This window comes from Agelaius phoeniceus, chromosome 4 (assembly GCF_051311805.1).
Source record: "Agelaius phoeniceus isolate bAgePho1 chromosome 4, bAgePho1.hap1, whole genome shotgun sequence".
Classification (NCBI taxonomy): Eukaryota; Metazoa; Chordata; class Aves; order Passeriformes; family Icteridae; genus Agelaius; species Agelaius phoeniceus.
In genome coordinates this window covers 28,236,469-28,261,580 of record NC_135268.1, presented here as the reverse complement: position 1 = coordinate 28,261,580, position 25,112 = coordinate 28,236,469, and the positions used below count along the sequence as shown (strand labels likewise).

The window sequence follows — 25,112 nt, the reverse complement described above, 5'->3', positions numbered from 1 at the left end:
TATATGGATTTCTCATGTGAAATTCCAACACAGACTTGATTCAAAGCAGAATACACTCAGCCCATTAAAACTCTTTTCATATGCAGCTCTTCAAGTCAAATCATGTGAAACCTTCAGCCTTTTGATGACTTGCACCTGTTTTACAAACATTTTTGAAGAATGCCTGTCTACTCAGAAATTGTTTTCCTCCCCATCTAATAACTTCTGTACCACAGTCTCACTTCAAGTTTGCCAAAGCACACTAACAGCAATGATGGCATGAAGAACTCTAGTCCAATCAGTGAACAGACAACTGTTTAATGTAGCCAAATAAAATGTACTCATCCGAATCCATCAGATCATGTTTTCTCCAAACTAGTAAACAGCTGCAGACACAGTCTGCTTCCCATCAAATGTTCCATGTATAACAAACTATACCTTGTATCTGATGGTTCACTAGTAATTTTTCAATACCATGACTTTCAAAACATATGACAACTATATTTTATTGAAGAAAGGAATGGACTTAGACTGTCCAAGCCACAAATGGAAGACCAATCCAGAAACTGTACTGTAGGTGCCAAAAGTCTGCTGAATGTCAGTATTTTCTGGCATTTTTATTGTTATGAATACAAGTGCAGACCAACTTCTTCAAAGAAGAAACACACTTGAAGCATGACAGAAAAGGAAATGCTCACAACTCCTTTTATAACAGCACAGGAGCAGAGAAAACAACTCCTTTAACACTGTCTGGAAAAGGTATCTCAAAGGAGTAGTTGGAAATGTGTTTAAAAGATGGAGAACCTTAAAGATAATTGTACATCCTACATTCTGGTCTTTGGTAGCAACACTAACAACTAGCAACTTGGAAAAACTAAAATTTTCATTGCCACTTTAGTGAGACTGTTAAAGTATAAAACATCTACCCACCATGATTTTTTGTGACTTATTTTCAATTCATTCACAAGAAAAAAATCCTTGCATGCACAGGAAGACAGAGGAAACCAGCTAGACTGAGACACATTTTCAAATCTCTGAACAGCAATAAACCATTGTGAGCTTAAATCAGGTATTTACTATTTTTGTGAGACTGTACATAAATTCCTAGCCTTTAAAACATTTAACTGACTCCTGAACATACTTCAGAAAGTGATTTTGCACTAGTGTGACTGTTATAAACTGAAATTAAGCGCATCCTTTCCGTGAGCACAACAACAAACAGGATACTAAACCGAGAATATGCAAACCAGAAACAATGACCTGGACTACAATCTCTCTCAGGGAAGACAGTGGGCAGCAGTCTGGTGAAAAATGGGATATCAATGCCTAAAATTCTTATCCTATACCATTGACTAAAATTCTAATCCTACCCTTATCATACCCTCCTATCCATGGTTGCAGCCTGAATTTCCTGTGGCACACAACTCCAAAAGAGCTCCCCTGCTGTTACTGTGATGCCCAGTGGAAGCACAGTAAAGAAAATTTGGATTAATGCCACTTTTAGAAGCATTAACTGAAGTTACTATGTTCACTTGTCTGTCCTCTGAAAAAAGAATACCAAAACACTAGAGAGCTGTAATAAATTCCTTTCAGTACCTGCTTCCCTGTGGTAGGAATTGTGAAAAGCTGATACTCATTTCCTCCCTTTGAGAGCTCCCAATTTTTACCTGATAAGAGTTCTTATGGCAGAAGGGAAAATTTACCTGATAGGAGTTCTTATAGCTTATTCCAGGATCCCAAATATGCAACACTCAAAGCAGAAAATAATCTGGCCATAAATTACCAAACACTTACTTGCATTAATCTTTGAAAATGAAGTTGAGCATGTCAAATTTGAGGACAAAGACAAACAATCTCTGCAATTCCTGGGGACTGCTGACCCAGTATTGTTAGGTAATGAATGAATGAATTCTTGAATATGTGCCAACTCCAATTTCTAGCAAATGTCTGATGGTATGCTCAGTAAAATTACTTTCTCCAGTGTGACAGAACACAGCAGCAAACACTTGAAGATCTAATTTCCAGTATTTGGCCCCTACATGCAGCTGATTTATTAGAATTAGAAAACCTGGGGAAAGTCTGAAGAAAACAGAAGAAAGAACATAGCTACATTTCTTTTTAAAAAATGTAATTAATATATTGAGGAACGTATGCTACACTTGATGCATGACTTCAGCAAAGATTAACTGCAAATAACTATCAAACAGCTGTATGGCCTGTTTTCCAAAATGTATAGAAAGATAGACTGTCCATAATGTAATGTCTTGAATTTCAGCACTAACATAATAGAAGATTTCCTGCTGACTTTACATCAGCTTGTAGTACAGGTGCAAAGGACTTAGGTTACTGGCAAGCATAAGGAAAATTAATCTAGAAACCAGAGGAGCAGTTTCTCACATTCCATAAACAGTTTAAAAAATTAATTGCAATAGCACACGCATCAGCTCTGGATGTGCAGCCAGCTATGCTATCACTGACCAATGTAATCAGAATTCATAAAAAAGCCAAATATTTCCTCCAAAGGTAATTGATATAGACATATCACATAACCAATAAGTGGGAATTGGTCCTCCCAACTTATTTCTGGAAGTTTCTAGGTCTCCATAGGAATAAAAAATTCTGGTATCATTAAAAAAATAAAAGGAAAACATCAGTCATGCAAGAAATATCATTTGAAGTGAACATAATTTATCCTTTAGATACTACTGCAAAAACTATAATTCACAGTAGATGAAACATTAAAGTCTCTAAAAACTGTGGATATACATATAGGCTATATTGCAGCCCTTATCCTCAAGTGTTACAACAAGTGTAACAAGAATGTTACATCATTCTTTCCAGAAGAAATCCCAACAGACTCATTAAGAGAAAGATCTGATAGTAGAACAATTTACTACAACAAAAACTCTCTCAAGACAAAGGGAAAAAATTATAGCCAGGCTTTGTGCAGCTACTTTTAACAGAGCCACAGCCCAAAGAGCTGAGGTAACATCACAAACTAAGGAAGTAACTTAGTTCAGCACACCAAAACCTGAAGTTGCATACCTTACCAAACTACCTAAAAAGATCTAAAAAATCATTCTGGAGACCACAAAAGACATGCTAGTATAAAAGGGCAAAATAGATGTGCTTATAGAGCACATCTGCTATCTGAGGAAGTTTCGTCACAGAATCTACCTAAGTATGCTGCATCAAGCAACTAAAAGCAAATGAAAACAGCTACAGGGAAGCTCTCTCCAAAACAGTCCAGAAGGAAGCAGGCAGTCTGGGCTGCTTCTCATCCGACACCAAGACACACATGCTCAAAGAAGAACAGTGTGAGATCTGAATTTAAAAGGAATGAAAGGAGCTTCTGATGCTTTAACTGTTTTGGAACTTGGCACAATAGGAACCTGATGCAAAACTTTGTGAAGAACTATAACATATATCACACATGAAAAACCCTTTAGACCTAATATCTCTTTATCTAAGAAAAAAGGGAAGCCGTATTTCCCTAACATTCCTCAAGCTACAGCCCTCTGCAACACGCACTGTCATACAAGACCAAGTTCACAAAATGCTAACACAAACACAGGGCATATTATCTGACATCTTGTTCACTTTCTAGATGATAAATTAATAGATTTCTACAAATGAAAAACACACACACAAAAATTCTATCTGTTCTAGTGAAAGCTGTATTTCATCACCTAGCAGACTTAACCTTCACATTAATTCTTAGAAAGTTCCATATCCTGTCATAGGTCTCATTTTATTTTTAAAAGGAAACACCAAAACTACATTATTTTCTGAGCTGCAAAGTATTTCTTTCAATTGTGAGCAAGTTCCCCATAACAACATTTCACAGAGATGAGTACTCCCACTTTGGGCGCATATTTTTTATCTGCTAATCAACGTCTTTAGGTTAAACTTTACCAGAGTAAAATTTAGCTAAACCAGTAAAGTTAAAAGATGGTCCAGGATTTTGCCACAGATGATATGTGAATAGTGATGAGTGAATTTTAGTTAGCTTGACACCTCACCTGACAGGCTTTCTTTCTCGTAGCAAATCTTCCAGACTCTTCTCACAGTGTTCAGCCGCCACAACCAGTCTCTCTAATTTGAAAAAAAAAAAAAAAAAGTATAAGAGGTCTGGAATCCAAATTAAACTCTGAGAGTAGAGACTTCTTGTTGTACCTGTTTGGCAGATGTTGAAGTATTTTGACATACATTGTATAGAAAATTACACGTAAATAAATGTTACAAGATATACAGCTTATGGATAACACCACTATTTTTTGTTTATGAGATACAGAAGATTATCTTCCCAGTTTCCTCATGCAAAGCACTGTCAATCCAACCATCCATGCATCGAGTAATCTCCTAACAAAAATGTTGAGAGATTGCCACCTACAATGCTAGCATAGATTTTTTAAAAAGTTTAATTTTACAAAAAAAAAATCTATTTGAATGGTTTTGTTTTTTTTTAATATTCCCCCTTTGAAAGCCTTTAGTGGAGGAATTTATACATCTAATTTATTTTTGCATTGTTTTCCTAGTCTGCTCTCACATTTCTCTGCAAGAGTAGAAACTGACATTTGCAAGCAGAACTCCACAAACATGAAATCATTAGGCATAGAACTGACACATGGAAAGTTCTGCCCGTACCAAAATGATAAAATTTGCTGCCAAATTTCCCATATTATATCAAAATTCTTAGCTGCTATTCTAACCATTGTTAAAGCAGAACACTCCCTTGACTTCATGGTTAGACAGTTTATTTACTATCCTTCAAGTTACTTCAACTATAAGAATGAATTTTTTCCTTCATTTTTATAAATACACATAAATCTTCATGTCCTTCACTCTTTGTAATCAAAAAGGCCAAGTTTTACTATTTTTTATTTATTAAATGTTATGTTAGTTAATACTTCCTAACCTTTCATCCCAAATAATATTGTAAGAAAATCCCAGGTTTTGTTTCAAGAAGTACTAATAAATACAAATGAAAATTATTACATTTTTTAGACCTCCTGACTTCATAAGTGAAAAATTACATGTTTGAGGGCAAAGGAAAACACACGAAGAACTCCCTGACCCACAGAATACTTCAGTACCTGGAGTTGGCAATATCCTAATTTTGTAAAAACCTGAAACAATCCATCATACTGCATTCTAAAAGGAAGAAAAATGACTTGCCCTACTTTATGAGAGCCTGTAGATAATCAAATACATACAATGCACTTTTGTATGAGAACAGTGTTGATTTAAAAGTTAAGGGTGGCAATGACTTAAATTGTCACAGGTGTTGCAGCCTTTTTGTGGAAATTAGGTGCTGTAGTCCTGCTGAGCTTGCAACAGAATATCTAGAGCAGAAAGAAACAACAGAAGTTTTATTTGAGCTAACAATAAGTGTGACAACAAGTACTGAAAAAAACATTTCAAACCTGTACTAGAATAAAGTAACCCCTAGTGGGAGAAATCTTACAGAAATCAAAAGGTAATAATACAGGAAGTTTGCAGCCAGGTCATGAGATGACAACACCAGCTGCAATCAGATGAAAATGTTCACAACATCAAAAATACATCTATTTCCATATTCCACACAAAGACATGGCAGAGCAATTCAGCTCAGGAATTTCAGTGAGGTATAAAAAGAAAGAATTTCTTGCCTTTTATCTGTTAGCATAACACAAAAAGACAGGACAGACAACTAATCTCTCCTTTGAGTCTACAGAGAAGAAGCAAAAGAGCCAATACCACCAATCATAGTAAAGGAATTCAGGAATTTTGAGACTGAAAACTGGTAACTTGCTGGTGCTATGAAGGCAGTATTCTGCTCAGTCACCTTAAAATATATTGTCACCAAAAAAACCCCAACTGCATAATCGTATCATCATACAAAAACTTGCTTGTTTAACAGGTACTCACCATGTTTACCTCTGGTAATGTCAACGTACTGGCAAAGTCTGGGATGGGTGATTGTTTTCAGGATTTGAAATCTGCCCAGAATTTTTATGGAGTTTGGTGTTAGAGGGAGGCCATTACTTCCACAGACATCATGTGGCAGAGCTGAGGCAAAGAAGGTGGAGGCACCCATCACAGTGTCCTTTAAAGGAAACATCTTTTTCACACAATCTTAAGCCCTTCAGAGCAATTCCTGTTCCTTAAATAGAGAACACAGAGTAAAAATTTATCAGCAAAAGACACAGACTCCAGTTACTAGTTGTTCACAAAATAACGCAATTAAGAAGGTTTCTTTTCCCTCAGGAAGTCACACAGGAGAAACAGAAAAAAAAATATGGTGTCTCAAAATTTTTCTTTCTCTAAGGGGACAATCTTGTTCAAAGCACAAAATTCCCAATAAAAAATACATAAATTTATTCGTGAATCCCAACTAACAGCAACTCCATACAGGTTGCACAAAGATCCTTATACACTAAACACATTTACTAGGTCTATGCAAATGGATCTTAGGAAAGATACCTTCTGTTTTAACCAATGCAGTCCAACTTAGGATTCTAAAACAAACATAAAAGAATGATCTCACTTGTGAGTTTTTTTTCCCTGAAGAAACATAGACATGAGATATGTACTTTTACATTCTGATAAATATCAAAATAAATCATATTGAATATGAATGTACAGTGTTAAGGAATCAAACCTAAAAAAAGCAAGGAAAATCCAAAACAGCTTTGACCACTGGAATATTTATATTAGTATTTGTATTAAAAGTCTTATTTATAAAGATACAATACTTTCCTATCTCATGAATATTTCATAATTTTTTGCAGATGATTTATTTTAGGATGTGAACAATGCACATTACAGTCAGATTTTTCCACTGGAAAGACATCAATTGGACAGAGTGCAAGCACAAAGATTTACTGGCATGCAGCAGGTTCCAATTGGAAACCCATAAGTGTGTATTTATAAGAAGAACCCCCATTCCTGTAAAAACATCTGCCAAATAAACTATTCAAAATCAGAAAGAAAATATATATTAAACACTTAGAAAAAATAGCTTAGTTTACAGATTCAATTACAATCTTGCTTGGCACAATGATCCTCTAATAGAGGATTGCTCTAAAATAGAAGAAAAGCAAGTTATTATGATTAGAGTGGAGGGGGAGTAAGATTATGCCTAGCAGCAAGATGCATTATGTCTCGAAGAAAGTAAATATGTAGTGTACAATACATCTACTGAGGTAAAATGTCCTCATTTTTACTGTAGAAAAATACTGTCAGATAATACTTCTCTTATATATTGTACCTGCATTCAGCTGACACTTAGAAAGGAATTTTAATAAAAAGAATTGTTAAATCCCATCAATTCAATAACCATTTAAAATGATTAAACTTTCCTTGCACATCAGATCACTTGGCTTACAAGGAGGAATTACAGCACCTGGAATCCGTTCAATTAAGGAACTGCACACTCATCACTTGCCCCCTTTGGTTGGGAACCAGATGGGCAAAAAGCAAGATATGAGATAAGCAAACAACTCTTCCTGTCACCCACCTAAAGGAATCAATAAAGAATTTTAACAGGTATGGAATAAATTCTCTTCCTACAGAGTTAATTACAGGGAAACCATGAAAGCAATGAAAAAGGTTTTCTATTATATCAGCAGCCAGTTCTGGCAATTGTTAACCTCACAGTCAAACTCTGATCACTCCTTAATTCTCAACTTATACAAATTCCAGAGACTGAGTTGAAAAATAAAATTAGTAACCCCAAACTTAAGCCTTCCACCACCTTTAGAAATGGACACATATTACAGCTTAAATGAAAGGGGTTTTTCTAACAAATTTTTTTTCAGTCTTAACATTTCTCTAGTAACTTACTGACATTTCTTAATTCAAAAAGAATGGTTATAGATATTTTAAAAGGTCATCTGAAAAAAGCTCTTCTCTGACTATTTTTAAATTGAGGGGGTTTGTTTGTTTGTTTTTGGTTTCTTTTTTCACTCCACATCAAAATCTGGCAGAACTAAAAACACAGGAGAGTGCAACACATTGTCCCTACTGCAATGCACAAAACTACACCTCCAACTCACTTTTACTGTATAGAAAAGACACATACTGCATTAATTTTATGATTTGAAGGAATTAATTATATTCTGCAGAACCTCCCTGTCACTTTGAAATAAAAACAGGAAGAAAAGAAGAAAGGTTTGTTATTTTAAACTGACACCAGAACCAGTTAACACAAATTCAATTTTGGGACTGAATTCTGGAAATTCAATTCTGATAATCCAAAACAGCAAGGATGGAAGAGGAAGTGAAGACTTGTCTTATTAGTGTAATCTAAAATTAACTAAGTCACTGTTTCCAAAGCACCATTTATTCCATGTATAAGAGACAGTCTGTCACATCTGTGAAACGTGCCTGGCATAAAGATGAGAAGTCCAGGAGTGGATTTGTTGCATCCCACCTCTGAACAACCTTCCCCAGCTCCCCACCTTCATCCAAATCCCCCTTAGAAACCTTTATAGTACACAAAAGCACTCACCAACATTCTCAGCAAAATCAGAAAAAAAAAAGACCTTTAGAAATTCCTGTTCAATATTCAGATTAGCACTATTCTAAAAATTTTGCAGTAGGTATCTTTTTGATGTTCAAAAATGAGAAATAAAATACAAAGTGGAACTCCACCTACTGAGCAATTTATTTGCTCCTCCAAATATCTATTGCTCTCAGAGAACAAGTGTTTTTTCTTCAGAAGTCAGCCTTTTCTAGAACCATCATTTCCAACTTCTTCACTACATTTCCACTTCTTCAGTGCTAAGGTGATTGAGTTAAGGGACACTAAGAACTTTGCCCTTAGGGAAAAAAAAAGTCAAAACATAATAAATCTGATTCTCAGAATCAAATATTGCACATACAAAGAGACCAACCTGAATGAGTCCTTGCAGTGAAACACACCTATAAATTCCTAAAGCATCCACATGCAGAAATCATGGCAAGTAGCCCCATTAGGAACTTGAAATGACTGCTGACTGAAATGGCTCCTGAGTACTCAGGTGTAAATATTCCTTACCTTATGAAGGCAGCTTTTCTGAGTTAAAATATAATTACACTGCTATTAAATTATTTTTAAAGCAATTGAGAGCAATTTCAGGAGAGCAGGTACCCTAAATATCCTATACTTAACAGTTTTCCATTAAATCATGGTATATCAAACAAAGTGGGCCATTTCACAGGAAGAAATTCTTCTACAAAATAACTTTGCTCTGAAGTCTTAAAATATTCCTGCTACAACTACAGGATATTATTAATTTGATATTATTATTGTTAATATTTTTATATTATTAATATAAGAATTATTATTTTGATAATTTTATTATCAAATTAATAAATATTATTAATTTGATAAAATAACTGAAATAGAATATACAACTCTAACTAGTGTCGCTTCTTCACAAAAAACCCTGAAACTGAGTGATTTCACAAAGTTTATTAAAATGCAGAATAGGCATCGAAGAAAAGTTGAATTCTGCTACATCAGTATCATAATGAGGACCTAAAATCGGCTTTGTCACCGTTTCATTTATTCGACACACACGTCTGTTCAGGAACTAAACCTGGCACAGAGAAATCGCTTTTACCCGGTTCTCTAAAGGACTCAGAGAAATGCTGGGGACCCTGATCCCCCCTGCGCTGGGGAGGGGATGGGGGAAGGGGGTGGGAATAGGAAAGGGGAAGGAGAAAGGGGATGGGGAAGGAGAGAGGGATGGGAACAGAGACTGGGAAGAGGAGCGGGAGAGGGGAAGGGGATGAGGATGGAGGGACGGGACAGGGACAGGCGAAGGACCGGGAGGGTGGAAAGGCAAAGGAGCGGCAGAGAGGGAAGGCAGAGGCTCCGGTGGTACCTGCGCCAGCGCCGCCGCCCCCGGCCCGCCCCGCCCATCCTCCCCCAGTGATGTCACTGCTCCCCGCCAGCCGCTCAATGTAGGGCCATAGGGGCGATCCGCACAGTGCCTGAGCTTCCTTTTTTTCCCAACAAAAAACCCAACATAAGCAAAACAAAATAAAAGAGAGAAAGTTTAACACCCTTCCCCCCGTGTGTGTGCGTGCTCTGCCAGTGCTCTGGAACGACGCGTTTGGTGCCTAAGCCCTGCGCGTGCTGGGGGAGCGAGGCGCTCCTCGGGCGCCTGCTTGCAAACGTCAGGCGCTCGCTGGGGCAGCTCCGGGAGCGGGTCCTTCTTGCCCGGGCGGGCGGCGGTGGCGGCTCCTCGGTTCATGTGAGTGTCCCGGCGGCGCCGCGGCTCGGCCTGGCGGGCTCGGCCCGCACCGCGCCCTCCGTGCCCCGCTCCGTGCTCCGGTGGCCGCGGAGGAAACGGCGCTATGGGTGCCCCGGGGCTGCCTTGCGGGCCGGGCCGGGCCGGGCCGAGCCGAGCTGAGCTGAGCTGAGCTGAGCTCCGCTCCGCTCCCTGCGGTCGGTGGATGGGAGGGAGCCAGGCGGGGGCCCGGTAATTTGCTGCTGCCAATTTGCTGCGAGCCGCCGGCGCAGCGCGGGTGGGTGCCCCGTGGCGGTGGTCGCAGGGAGGCCGCCCTCGTGGGGGAGAATCGGGATCGGAGCGGGAGGCACAGGAAGCGGCGTCACGGTCGTGGTTCAGTTCATGCCGGGGGTTTTATTCCGAGCGCTCTGGCTGTAAGGCGGCGTGGGAAATTCACACTCCGCGCCTTGCGAGGGGGACGCGGCCGTGCGTGAAGCGGCTCGTGTCCAAACGGTTCATCTCATGCGGTTGGGTCTCCAAGCGGCTGGGGTCCTTTATTCGGCGCTGTCACTGGAATGAGCGCTTGGAAGCGGCGTAGGCTGGTGGGCTGTGCGAGGAGATGCTGTGTTAGCCTGGAAAGTGCATGCATGGGACTATCCACTGGCGTTTGCTTATTACTAAAGGAAACGTAGACGCTGCTTCGCTTTTGGTTGATTGTGTAAGTGCCGTTATACTCTGGCATAGCCTTGAGTGAGGAACAGAGTATAACGCAGTATTTGGTCCATCCTCAGCAGAGGTACAAGGTTTAACATGCAGCACGTGTTCTGTGCAGAGATGTGTGCCTTGGACTGACAGGGATGAGTTTGTGCTTATGTTGCCAGTCCACAGGCCCCCAACATATGGCACCACTCCTGAAGCACTGTATATATTGGGTATCTATCAGCATTAAATCAATATATACCGGTACTGTATGTATCAGGCAGTGCTGTACCTCATCAGTAAGTGGTTTTGAGCTGGGTTTAGCTGCTGGCAAAATAAAGGCAATACTACTGCAAACTGAGTAATGCTTGCATTTCTTACTCTTTCTGTTTCTTTAACTCAGAGATTTTTGTTTTCTTTTAAGTGAAGTCATTGCTTTTCACAAATAGTTCTGGGATTCAGAACTAATCTGAGTTCTGAATAACTCAGATTAATAACTGAATAACTCTGTAAGTAGATTACTTAGATGAAATCTGCAGTAAGGTGAGGCAGTAGGGATTAAATACAGCCTCCCAGTTTCATATGTCCTTACCATTCACTTGTTATATTATCCTCCAGTTATGTTTAAATTTTATTACACACTGTTGGAAAGGAAGCTCAGATTCTATAAAATTAGGCAAAACCAAAGTCTGAAACCTGAGTTTTTAATAGTGGATGTTGCCAAAAGGTATAAGGCCTTAGAAATGGCTAAAAGAAAGAACTTTGACAAATGGTTGGTAAAGTGGGGGTTTTAGTCTTGGGGGTTTTTTTGGGTTTTTTTTGTTTTGTTTTTTTTTTTTTTTTTTTTACTTTATTTTTGCAGGGGGGGCAGTGTTGTATGTTTTTAGGCAGCCTCAAGGGTCCTTGCTTATCAATACAGCTTCATCATAATATGTTCTCCGCACTCTGTCACTCCTTTAAAATATATTCCTTTTGCAGTAATTTTGACTTATGAGAAGGTTATGCAATATATTTGTGAGTTGCTTTGATATTTTAGCAGCACTCTCAGGTCCTTCTGAGAGTTGCTTTGATATTTTAGCAGCACTCTCAGGTCCTTCTGTTGAAGGCAGAAATTATTCTTAAAACTAGTTTCAGCAAGTTTGTGCTCTAGAATGCCTCCTTCCTGCTATTTTCCATACATTGCTCTAGGTATCTTTGTTTATGTTACACCTTTGAATATTAAGAGGGAAGGAAACAACACTTCAATCTCTAGACTGAAAGTAGTGGATTGTGTGAAGAAAACAGTATCCAATGAAAAAGGATATTAGCTAAAAAAATTTGTGCAACTCTTAAAATATTCCATCTGATTGGAATAATAGGACTCAAATTGCCTAGAGCCTTGAAGACTTGATACTTCTGATAATGAAGCACATTTGAGTGGGAAAACAATCTGAAAAATAAGTTTAATGCAGAATGGTATGATGATATAGCCTTCATATTGTTGTAACTCTGATTTAGTATGAATTTACTAGTGGCAAGTTAACCTAGAGTCTCTTTATTGAAGGAGGGCTAAACAGTCTGGATTTTTCTTAATCCTTTCAGTTTGTCAGCTTCCCTGCCCTTTCCCCATTAAAGTAGAATAAATAATTTTATGGATGTTGTGTTACTCTGACAAAGCTTGATATCAGACTGAAGTGTGGATCTTGAATTGACAAGAAAAAACACATACTGAGATGCAAAATAGGAGATAAATGTTATCCCAGACCTGTCTAGACCAAGAATGAAAAGAAGATTGAGTTCTTGTGTGTCTACAAATCCCATGGACCTTACAAGTTCCCATGAACATACTTGGGAAATACCTATATAATAAAAATGATGTAAAACAATTGTCATTAGGATTGGTCAGGTGTGCAAAAAGACAAATCTGGTATTGACCATAATATTTTTGAACTTGCCTGATTATGATCTGATTGTTTTATGTCACAGCTATTCATTCATGTTTGTCTCTTCTAAGGGAGTGTTACCTAAAACCTAAAGAAGGTCAAATGCTAGCCAACACAGACAAAAGTAAGGAGTCAGCACAGAGGGCAGCTGGTAGGAACATCAGATGTGAGCAGAGCAAAGAGCATCTCTTCCTTCTTGCAGTGGTATGAGTTGTATGATGTCAGTGCAGCAGAGACCCCCAGAAACCCGTGTGTTCTCCTGAGCAGTTACCTGTTCTTACCTTCACCCAGAAACATTTCTGCTGTTACATATCCTGTCATGCTGGGGGTGAGGGGAAGTCAATGTTTATTTTTCATTTCCATGGTTACAGTAGTATTAAACAGCAGGGGGAGGAAAAAGGTCTCCAATGGCTTTTTTCCTCCAGTGCAATGGAAGCCGTCCTTATAGTTTAATTTAGTTTCAAAAAGATTTGGATACTTCTCAAAGCAGTCTTCTGATCTTTTTTCTATTAATATTTTGTAATATTGAATTTTGTATTTCTCTGTGCCTGGGGAAAAGTGCTTTTTTAAAAAAAAAAAGCTCCTTTAAGGAAAATCTTGAAGTGACTGCAGATCAGTAAGTAACTGATGAAGTTCAACAACTTTTTCTCTTGGAGGACAAAAAATAATGCAGTGTTGTCTGCATTATAATGTTAGAGGTCAATTTATTCAGAGTGAGTGTAAATTTAATATGTTGGTATTTTACTTCACAGGTGGTTTCTTTATCCTGCTTTCATACTTAACAGATCTTTCATGTCTATTATGTTGTCCCAAATAAACACACTTGAATATGTGGAAATATCACAGAAGGACAGGTTTTTATTGCATGTTTTTTTAAGTTAAATAAAACACAGGCATGTAAAAGACAGAAATATGATTGGGTTTGTAATACTGGGTGTAACAAAAGGACCCTAGCAGAAGAGGAGCAGAAGACCTTCTCATCTACTGTAACTTAATCACTTCTGACAGATGTTTGCCTAGCCTGTTTTTAAAACCTTCCAGTGATGGATATTCCACAGCCTCCAAAGGCAGCCTGTTCAGTCTATTACTCTTACTTGAAAGTTTTCCAAAACTTAAATCTTGCTTTCTTTTTCATGTCTGCATCAGAGCTGGTGAACAGTTTAGTCCCATTCTCGTACCAACTTGCTTTGTCTTTGAAGAACAAGACCAGGTCTCCCATTTATCTTCTCTTCTGTAGACTAAACAACTGCACTTCTTTCAAGCTTTTTGATCTTCTTTGAAGTGTCTTGAAAAAGTTGAGAGGCAGGAAAGGGGAATCTGAACAAAGACAAAACTCTGTGCCAGTTGTAGGGGGTCTTGAGTATGTATGAGTTCAATGTGAGTATTGCTTGGGCAGCCTCTTGAGCAGCTGAGGCAGTTTACCTATAAAAAATTGTGGCTGGTCAGGCCTTTCCTGACTTGCTTCTCCCTTATTCCATCCTATGTCACTCAGACTTGCTTTCTAGACTTTCTAGAGAAATTAGAAGTTTGAACTTTTTTTTTTTTCCTTTAAACTGGAGCAGACAGGTGTGGCAGGTAGTAGACTCCCAGGTGAGGAGTTGTTCTCTGTAGTTTTTGTGATGTAGTGTTTTGTTAATAGATTAAGTTGTTGGTTGCCTTTATGCCTTTTGGGCCATAGAGTTTTCTAATGGTGAAGTCCATTACAAGCTTGAAACATGTTGCAAGAATGTATTTTCCTCCTGAAAATACAGCCCCTGTGGTTACAGTCAGTTGAAAAGATTTGATAGATGAAACAAGAGAAAGTGATTTTTTGAGCATAATAAAAATGTGCTAGTTTGCTTGGGTAGCATGATGGCTCCAAATGTTTTGAGATTGTCACCATGTCCATTTGAGTATTCCTAAACTTTCCAAACATCCATGTTTACATTTAAATAGGAAAAGTTTCTTGCCTGAGCATGCTCTGTGCTTCTAGCAAATGCTTTTAAGTTTAGCAGTGTCAGAAGTTTCTGGGCAGTTATAACTGGTTTTAGGCATGGCAATCGCTGTCAGTCTTGATTACAAAGTTCAGTGTGCCAGATTGCTGTTCTTTCTAGGGTACAATTGCTTATGATGCAAATCTCTGGGCAGCCTCAACCAGTGCCTCACCACTCTCAGTTCTTAGGTTCTTATGTCACTTAATATAAATTAACAGCCTAGAAACTTTGCTTTGACTTCCAGAACTGCAGAGAGGGAAGATTAAACTAGCATTCCTATTAGAAAGCAACATGTACTGTATTTAATCATCTGCTAAACACAATTCATGTAGAACTCATTCTTTCCTCAGAATTCTTAAATGCTGACAGAGATTCTATTCAGGATTAGGAGAAAATTGAATTCCTTGCAGCTGGTAATGCATTAAATATCATCAAAAATTGCCTCAAGTTAGCACATGTATTCTTGAGGTCATTTGCTTCAATCTTTTGGCATAAAACCGCCTATTATGGACTACTTTTATTTCCATTTCCTTCTCATCAGGAGCTTTTCCAACATAGCTGAGTATGAATTAATAGTGTAAAGCTTAGTTTGTGACTTCAGGACCCTCTCTCAGAAACTATCCATTGCTATTGGATCTGATTTCTATCCCAGAGTGTTTCTCGGTTACAGTTTAATATACAGCTTTGTAGTGGCATCTTGTTTCAGACTGTCAAGATAAGTGGACAGATCATTTCAGCAGCTCATTTGTCCGGGGTAGCTGGGGACTGCTGCTCCCCCAGAGTGCAGGAGCTGGTGCATGGCATGCAAGAGGCATTGCATTTGGCTTGCTGGCAGCTGCTCTGGAGGCAAGGCCCTGAGTTCACCTCTGTGAGCACATCTGCTAGTCCTACTGTAAGGTTTGAAACCTTCTGTGTCAAGGGCTCCAATAATTGGTAACAGTTGCACACTGAGGAAGTCACTGTTGCCAGCTAGGATATGACACTGAATCATACCCCAGGGAAATTAATCCTTTCTTAGGGTTCAGTTACCCCTGCTGCATCACAGTGGGTAAGTAATTTCATATCCAAATGACCTTCTATAAAATAGTGCTCGTGATATGACCTAGGCACACTCAGACCTTTTCTTTTCCTTTGCAATTTACTGAAAACTTACCTGCAAATTAGCGCTTTTGAAGATGTTAAACCAACATATGTCAATTGAAAATAATTGCTTAAAAATGATTGGATTTTTAATAGAAGAATTTGGAACACAGCAAAATTAGAATTTAGCTAACTTAAAACTTCTTTTGTTTCTATAGTTTGAATCCATAAATGAAAAATGGCTATTGCCCAAAAGCTGCTTGGAGGATTCTTCTGTCAGAGACTATCAGTCTTAATAGCTGACATCAGCCCTCTCAACATCCAAGATGAGTGCACAGGGAATTTGTTTGCTTTTGTGAATTTTTATTTCCCGCTGCACAGATCAGCATTAAAAGAGGGGAAATAATTTTCATCCTGGAAGTTTTAAAAGCTGTGAACCCCAAGTGCTTCTCAGTTCATACAACTACAAAGACGTGGTAGATACTGCTGGAACGTGGTTTTGAAGTGACATGAAACTGCTTCTGGCTGCTGAGGATTAGTTGTCAGCCCACTTTAGATACAAAAGTTCATTTAGACTTTTCATTCCACAGCTGAATAAATTATTTTCTCTGCACAGGGTTAGTTAGTATCTTAATAGGTTTTCATTAAAATATCATCCTACTATGAGTAAATTCAGCATTGGAAAGTACAATTATTTGTGTTGTGTGGGTTTGGTTTTTTTCTGTTTTGTTTTGGTTTTGGGTTTTTTTTGTGTAAATAAGGTGCTGCAGCTGCAGGCTCAAAGTTCATCAAGGACTGCTGTTACCATGAAAATTTTGTTTGACAGCTTTGTTCTTCCGTTTTAAAAGATGTTTGCCGTTATTCTTGCATTGGTTACACTCAGATGTGCAGACAAGCATGCATGCTTTCAGTTTTTTCTTCAGGTGTTATTTGGCCCACATAAAGAATGCCTCAAGGTTCTGCCTCAGCAGCTGCTAATGTGTCTGAAGTTAGAGGACACTGATTCTTTCAAAATACATCTGCATGGGGTCTGCTCAGTGCTTTTGTGAGTAAATAATGGTTATTTTTAACCTGAGCACTTGTTTTAATTGAATGGTTAAATCCTGTTTTCCTTTAGCTGCGCTACAAGATACTCCTTTTACATGTAGAAAAGCTGATATTAATGTAAAAGTAGTAAATTGCAAGGTTCTTTTTTAACACACTTGTACTATGTAAGATAACTAGCAGAGAGGTTTCAGATATTAAGAGCATTAGGAACTGAAATGTTCCTGTGAACTACCTAACCAATACCATTATTTTGCAGACTATTGCAGACATAAAATACATTGTTTAATGACATTCTTATTCTCAAACTTCAAGTTTCTAAGGAAAAGATATTTTTGAAGTATCTTCTTAGCAGCAAGGGTTTTTGACAAAGATTTTTATCCTTATTGCTATAACAGACCCAAAAGATGAATACCAGATTTTCAGGGGTATTTTAAAAATACATCTTTGTTCTCAACTGAGACTTCTCTTAGGGGGAGAGTGTAAACAGCTCTTTCTTTCTTTTCCTTTCTGTAACTGCTTTACTTGCTCTAAATCAAGGAAGTAGTGTTAATGTTCACTTTTTTTGGATAAAGTTACAGAAATCAGTTTAATGCCTAAGAAGCTGTTCTACTTGGCATCAACAGGTAGATTTCAGTGCAGTTTTGATTCTTCTCTCTGATTTATGAGTAGTTTACTCTGTAGTTACAACAGTAATCTAAAGTTTTCACTTTACTTTCCCAGTAAAACCCTAGAGGGTGAACCACAGTACAGATTCTTTGAGTTCCTGTGACATATGCTGACCTTGCAGACTTGTCCAGATGCAGCTGAGTCTTCTTAAATTTCTGAATTTATAGGCATATGTGTGTGTCAGTAATTGTAAAGTTCATCACCTGTCAGGGAAGTTTTATGAGGATACTTTGAGACATGAATAGCAAATGCCTTTTAATATATATATTTATTTGTATATGTACACATATCTATATATAACCACAAAAAAACCCAACAAAATGAAAGGAAAACAAAATGAACAAAAAACCTTGTCATTTTTTGATGTAAGGTTTCTGTTCCAAAGACCTGGATGTATTTTGTGTTTGGCAATCGGAGATTACAGTCAAAGAAATGAGGCAGCGTGTCATGGGCATTGCATCTTTTCCATCATGGGATTTATTGTGGGAATTTCTTGTGCACATGATGATCATTTACTGAAAGATTTTGATAGTCTTATTAAAATATTAATGCAGTGGGATTCGAAAGATAAACATTGTTGAAAAATACATAAGGCTGTCCAACTGTTTTGGCATATGAGCTGCTACTTAAACTGCAGCCTGCACTACAAAGCACAGCCAGATGAATCTCTAGGGCACTTGCAGGGACCTGGCAGATGCAGTGGGTGTGGAACCTGCTGAGACTTCAGTCAAGTGGTTCAAAGAAATTGCTTTCCTTGAGCTGTGTTGTGAGCCATCCTTGGCTGCTCAATTACCGGGCAGACTGCTCAGGTTAATAAATTAAGGTGTAAATTTTGTTACAGACCACATCCAAATGCTTGATTGCTGTCTTAACCTGGGCAGAACTCCTTAAGGGTGATCATGCCTCCGCTTTGTTTAGTCCTTGGAGTCTCTCCTCAGAGGTGGGGAAGAACGCAAAGTTGATTCAGAATTGGGCTGAGGCAAGCATTAGTAGGAATTTCTCCCTGGATTGACATTTAGCACAAGTTTACATCAGGAATGTAAATAAAGCTGAAAGTACTCTTAACCTTTTGAGTGTTGAGGCTGTAGTGTGTTAAGGTGTGATGCAATACAATGTGGCATCTACTAAAGTCTTGAAATAGAAATGGAATGAAAATTATTTTTACTCCTCACTTGAGTTTCTAATGAGCTCTACCATATCAATCCCAGACATCAGTTTTAATGCAAATTAGGCCAGTCAATTTCATTCATTATATGTTGTAATATATGCCTTACTTCCTCATTCATTGCTTCTCATAGATCTGATTTTTGCCTGTCTCATTAATGCTATGACTTGCTTGTAACTTCAGTGCATCATTCCCTTTCAAGGCAGACTTGTCTTCACATTTAAAAATAGTCATTACTAAGTAACTTCTGTTGCCTCAAAATTGGTACCAGTGGATGGGCCTTTTGTTGTGTGATGTTCCATCATATGTTTAAAAAATCTCTTTCATGCTGCAGTGTTTTTCAATATGAAAAAGTTCAGTTTTCTGTGTTTTTACTATTTACAGCCCTTTAAAATTGGGAGGGGTAGGCTCTTAGGACTACTAAAAGGACCTGTCTGCAGCTGGGATTGAGCCTGATTTATCTGGCAGCCAGAAGGGTTGGACTCTAGTCTCCAGAGCTAGCAAATCATTCCACAGAGCTGACATTCCTACTTGGATGGACTGTATTAGACATTTTGGTGTTTGAAAATCTGCAAAGCAGTTATTCTGACTTTCTCAGTGCCAAAGATGTGAGTTGAAATAACATACAGCAAAAATGTGCAGCTTTGCCTACTAATTTGGTGCTTGGCAAATTCCATTCGATACTGACCCCACAGAAGCTTATAGACAGGGAATGCATAATAAATTGTAGTTAAGAGCTAAATGAAAAAAAAAAACAACAAACCAGGTTGTTTGACTGTTTAAAGCCCCAGTTGCAGCAATCACAGTCTGGGGAGAAAGGATGACAAGATCTGATGTCTTTCTGCAATTTTGAATCTTTAAAGCTGTGCTGATGTATTTTGTAACACCCTCTTAACATTTTAGGCTCTAACTTCATTTTGTTCATATTCAAAAGACCATTCTTTTTTTAGAAAAATAGAATTTTTCTAATAAAATTTAGGAAAAATAATTTTTTAGAAAAATACCAGGGTAGTAGTTAGAAATTCATTTCATCTTTTGTAGTACCCATATCTCTAGTACCTGGCAGGGAATTGCTAGTCTAGTACTGCAAGTCAAAAATCAGGTTCCATGATGATTCATTTGATAACTTCTAGGTTTCAACTTTTTATACTGCAATCTACCAATACTGCTCAAATGTTGGAAAAAAACCCCAAAACCAGACCAGTTGTGGAGTTGTGGTTTGGGGTCAGGAGTTTTGTTTTGTTGATTTATTTCTTGACTTTAAAAATTTTTTTGTGGGTTGTTTTTGTTTCTTTTGGGAGTGATTTTTGTTTGTATGTTTTCTGGGGGTCATTTTTTTTTGTTTTGCTGTTTTTTGTTTGTTTTGTTTTTTTTTTGTTTTTGTTTTTTTTTTCTTTTAATTTTGCTGTTGCTTTTCAAGTGTTTGCCATTGTTCTGCCAAAAAATGTTTTGATAGGTCTCATTTGCCATATGTGGAGAAGGACCTGGGTGAGCATCTACATTTTGAATACTTACACACATTTGCTTAAGGCCTTGGATTGTACTTTTAGATGTGTGAACTTTGTGCTATTCAGGAAACATACATTCTTCCCTTACAGTGCTAACAATAAACTTAATTCTGAAAGAGAGTTGAGCTGGTAATTAAATCTTCACTGATATGTGCATGCCTCAAGTGTGCTTGAAATGGTATTTAAGTTTAAGTGCAGTATGTCTTTTTTTTTTTTTACTCCATTATAACAAGGAAATGATGGGTTTGATAGTAATGGAATGCAGAAGTACCTAATACTTAAAATTCTTCTGTTTTCTTTCTCAACATTATATTGGTTGTTATCAATAACTTTGCCTATTTGTGTATGGATTTAAAAGGCACATTTTTTTGAAACTGTGAATAGCTCTATACTTGACTTCTTTATTGAGGATTTTTTTTTGTAATTGAGGAATTTTTTTATTTTTTTATTGAGGAATTCTATTTTTCCACATGAAACTGTGGAAAACCTACATTTCCAATATGTAACTATGATTGTTTTCTGTCCGTTAAGTGTGGAACCACATGATCTTTTGGAACTTCATTTCCTGAGAAGGGATATATGGGTATAAAAGCCATGATTGTGTTTTACAACATATAACAGGTATAAAGCCAGTGAAATACCAATTTTTTTGTGGTAGTGATGAAACTTACTAAATGTAACTGATTTCCAAAATGTCCTAGCACCAGAACTGTTTAACTGAAAATTTGTAACAAAGTGTTTCAGGCTATTGCTCCCCTAAGACAAGTGGGGAATTGCTGCTGCTTTTGTTTGCATTACTTAGAGTGAAGTATGAGGGTGATCAAGTCAAAACTAAGATTTGATCTCAGAACTAATTAGTTGTAGCTCTCCTGTGTTTTGGCTTGGATTTTTTAATATAGCCTAAATTTTCGGAGGTTTGAAAACTAAAAACTGTCTTAAGTTTTTCTTCCAAAAATGTGAACTCTTCAAATCAGGTATTCTAAATCTTAGCAAAAGGTGCTGACAGCATCAGGCCTAGAATATTTTATCAGAAGTTAGAAGGAACCTTTAAGAAAGAATTGATTTATAAAGCATGGATCTCAGTTCTCTAAGATGAGAAAATATGGGATGAGTTACAACAGTTGCCTAGTTGCAGTGATACTTTGGTTCAGCCAAAGAAAACATACTTCTGGTCTGCTTTCTTCTGTTTTGATCTGCTAACTGTTGCTCCTTACCTTGCAGAATAAAAAGGTGTGATGTGAGATTCTCAAATCTGGTTCACTGTATCCTCACAGTTCATAGAAGTGCATAGCACAGGAAAGCAGAGTCTGGCAAACAGCTGGCACATTCTGTTATGTTTATGGGTTTTTGTAAGATTGTGTGCCAGAAAGGACCATACTCAGAAAAGATGCTCAGATAGAAGGCTTTGAACACACTTCTTGTAGAAACAAAGTGATGGCACTTGGTCTCTTTACGGAGAGTCGCATACTTTATATACAAATTGGCCATAATTCTGCAAAGGAAGAAAACGAGTTTAATTTGAGATTTCCTTAGGATTTAAGACCAAAAGCTTAGGAAGAGGAATTAACATTTAGTATTTTTATATAGTTTAAATTATTGAACTTTAGTTAGCATTGGAGAAATTATTTTTGTGGTGTTGATAATTTTTAGAATATACCACTGATTCTGTTTGATTTGAACAGATCACCTCAATTGAAATGCCAGCATGTCATTTTGCAGATCTTTATTTTTTTCCTCTTGTGAGAAAATAAAATCTTAGATCTTGGTTGGCACTCATTAACACACTATAAACATGTGCCTCACAGAAAATGCCACCTGGGCCATTGTGTGGTTGTTACCTGCTCTTTGTTAAAGGTGAATACAATTAGCTTTGCTCTAGGAATTCTTGATTCCTCCATGGCAAGCACAGAGCAGCGATGGGTGAGAGCAAAGCTCCATGCAGAGGAGAATGCTGTCCAGGTGTGGTGGGCTGTCAAATTTACCCTCTCACTGTGAAGGAATTAACGTGTACATGGGAGAGGAAGAGAGGAGAAGGAGGCACTTGTGGTTTAATCTCCTGCAGTTGTAATCTTTTTGTGTTGATATTAGCAAAGCATTGCAAGAAAAAGCTGAGAGCTTCAAAGTGCTAAGCTTTTTAAAACTTCCAGCTGGAAAAAGGAATGCTCAGAGTTAATTGTTTTAGGCTTCAGCAGTCAGTTGTTTTCCAGTTTCAGGTGTTGCTTTTTATTTTGCTTGTTTGTTTGTGGTTTTGTTTTGGTTTTTTTTTCTGTTTAGTGGTTGCTTTTCCAATAGTGGAAAGTAATTGGTTCTATGTTCAGACTATGGATAGATTCCAAAACTAATTTTTAGAGTTTTAAGTTTTAAATTTTGTCATTAATTTTATAGGGATTTTGGCTTTTTCTTTTTTTTTAACAATCGACAGCATTGAAAAGTAAGGTACAAGCAGATTTACGTTTTTAGCATCTTTTGTGTGTTCAGTTTTTGATTTGGATATATTTTAAAGTTGAGGCCAATGTTGATAAAGTATTTGTAAAACATGTTAAAATTTGTACTTACATGAGAAGGCTTGATTTGTTATAGAGAGTTTCCCACTTTGGGGACACTTCCACACTACTTGTTTTTGAGCAGCAAAGTGAGATAGTGCCTGTTTTCTCCTGCAAGGGAACTGCAGCTACTTAGAAGATGGCATCAGACAGTGCTTTCAGTTTAAAAAAAAACGTGGGCAACTCTCTTAAGCAGCAGGTAGACTGATGAGAAATGAAACAGCTCTCATGTGTTGATGTTCAGTGTAATGAATAACTGTACAGCTTGAGTCCTTCATTTCAAGATTGAGTTCCATTGAGTGGAGCAAGTGGGTTTTGGAGCGGTCCTGAGTGTCTTGCAAATAACACAGCAGTCCCCAGAGGTCTGAGATAAAACTGTTTCCCTTAGCTAAGCAAGCAGGTAACTTAAGGACTTTTCCAGAATGTCTGAATGTAAATACACCATACCTGTTTTTCAAAGCAAGGGAAAGGAGCTCATTAGGCACAATTGGATGAAGTGTCTTTACTTTCAGTTGCTCTTTGGGACATTTTTTCCTAAGCAGGTCAGAATATATCTGAAGTAAGCTGTGATCTGGTTTTTAAGCTATATTATTTCTGGTTTTCTCTCTAATTTTTAGTTTGTGTATCACCAATAAGGGTTGGTTGTTGTAGGATTTTTTTGTGTTAGGGTGATAGGATAGTGGAAGGCAAAGAAAATAGAGTAAAGGTGAAAAAAGAAAAAAAGAAAATTGGCTGTAACCTTTGATGCAGTTCTCATATTTTTAATGTGTTTTGTATTCTATAATAAAGGGTGGATCTTACTTTTTTTCCTTCATGTGCCCTTTTTGGATACAGTTTTATCACTCTGCTGTATGGGTTCCTGTGCTTGTTCCTGCAGCAGTTCATTTCAGCCTGTTGCCTTTCCCTATTAGCATCGGAAATACCTATTCCTTCGTGTTATTGTTACAATACTAGCTTTACAGAAATTTATTTGACAAGTGGGAAAATTGTAATCATGTAACTTCATTTCCAGATCTTCAGTTCATTAGCCAACTTGGCTAAAATCTATAAAATGTACCAGTTCTATTCACTTTGAAGTTTTAGTAGCATTTTTGTTGTTGTTGGAAAAGTTTCCACTGTTAGTATTGTGTTCCCCTGAGAGAATTTGTAGCTTGCAAGAAATCTTACTGGTATGCAGACTGTAATATCCCAGGCTTTGTATTATGCTGTGTTGTGCCATGATAGTTTTATGTCTGTTTCCATTTGACATCTCAATTAGAAGCTTATTGGAATCACTGGTTTCCTTTTTGAAACTCTCTGTTTTCAGTCTGCCCATGAAAACAAAATTATTTTCTTGTTAGCAGACATTAATTTGAATATAAAAATTAATTCAGTTGTCCTGGAGAGATTTTTCTGCTCTTTGCTCCAAGAGTTTCTTTCTTTAAAAAAAAAAAAATCTGTTGTGGATGAGTGGAAGGTGTGATGGCCATAATACTCTCACATCTTTAAGTGAAACAGTGTGTGTAGCACAGACTTTGTTTGTATTGCATTGCAAAGAAGGCAGGATTCTGGTTCATGCATCACATTTCAAGATACCCCATGCATCATCTGTCTATTACACCTCTCTCTGGCTTTGTGAATTTTACTCTGGGAACTTTTAAATACACTATTCCTTTTAAATACACTATTCCAGAATAATTGTAGTTAGTTTTCTGAGGTTTTTTAAATTTAAATATATTCCTGTGGACATTTGAGTTATTTATAATGTAAGATCAGATCTAAACCGTGTGTCAATTTTTAGAGTGCAGCAGAGACGGTATGTTAACCCTGGCATGAGTGTGATTGTAGCTGTTCACCTTTCAGTTATTCCTAATCTCTTTTTTCTTCAGCATGACTTTTGTTGCATATCCCAATAGGGAATATTATTTGTATGTTAAAACCAGATTTAGATCATAGCATTACAATAGTCTTGGAATAAAATAGGAAGTTATCTGCCAATTTGATATGAGAAAAGGCAATTTTGTATTTTGATAAAGTTGAGGAGCCAATACATGTGCCTGGATTTCCATTTTCTTACCAATTCTTTCATTTGTTGCAGTTCATGGACAAATTTACAGGAATTGAATCACCTCACAGGAATTAGATCACCATTGCTTGTAAAGATCTTTTCTTCCCACCTGTAACCAGTTTTCTTGATTCACAGAAGAGGCAACTGTTAGTACAGATTCTTTTCTCATTTAGATACTGAGTGGGAGGGAAAAAGCACTCTCTGCTGCAGATATGAGTGATTGTAACTGTTTTTCATCATTCTGTTGCCATTATTTGAGCTCTAGTGTTTAGATACAAATG

General features: G+C 37.4%; 2 protein-coding genes across 3 annotated transcripts in view; one reads left to right on the top strand and one right to left on the bottom strand.

The window, feature by feature from the left end:
• Positions 1-9,871, bottom strand: part of TBCK (TBC1 domain containing kinase) — an 88,479-nt gene extending 78,608 nt beyond the window's left edge. Inside the window, exons 1-4 of the mRNA XM_054632835.2 lie at positions 9,834-9,871; positions 8,621-8,783; positions 5,890-6,124; positions 4,002-4,074 (exon numbers count right to left, since the gene is read on the bottom strand). Of these exons, the coding sequence (XP_054488810.2) occupies positions 4,002-4,074; positions 5,890-6,082 (266 nt within the window). The 5' untranslated portion in view covers positions 6,083-6,124; positions 8,621-8,783; positions 9,834-9,871. The remainder of the gene's footprint in view (positions 1-4,001; positions 4,075-5,889; positions 6,125-8,620; positions 8,784-9,833) is intronic.
• Positions 9,872-10,053: 182 nt separating this feature from the next.
• Positions 10,054-25,112, top strand: part of AIMP1 (aminoacyl tRNA synthetase complex interacting multifunctional protein 1) — a 31,783-nt gene continuing 16,724 nt past the window's right edge. The window contains exon 1 of one of the 2 annotated variants that reach the window (XM_054633055.2): positions 10,054-10,205. In XM_054633055.2, the coding sequence (XP_054489030.1) occupies positions 10,204-10,205 (2 nt within the window). In that variant the 5' untranslated portion in view covers positions 10,054-10,203. Of the gene's footprint in view, positions 10,206-10,339; positions 10,480-25,112 lie in introns of those variants that run through there. The other variant, XM_054633056.2, reaches the window with a different exon arrangement.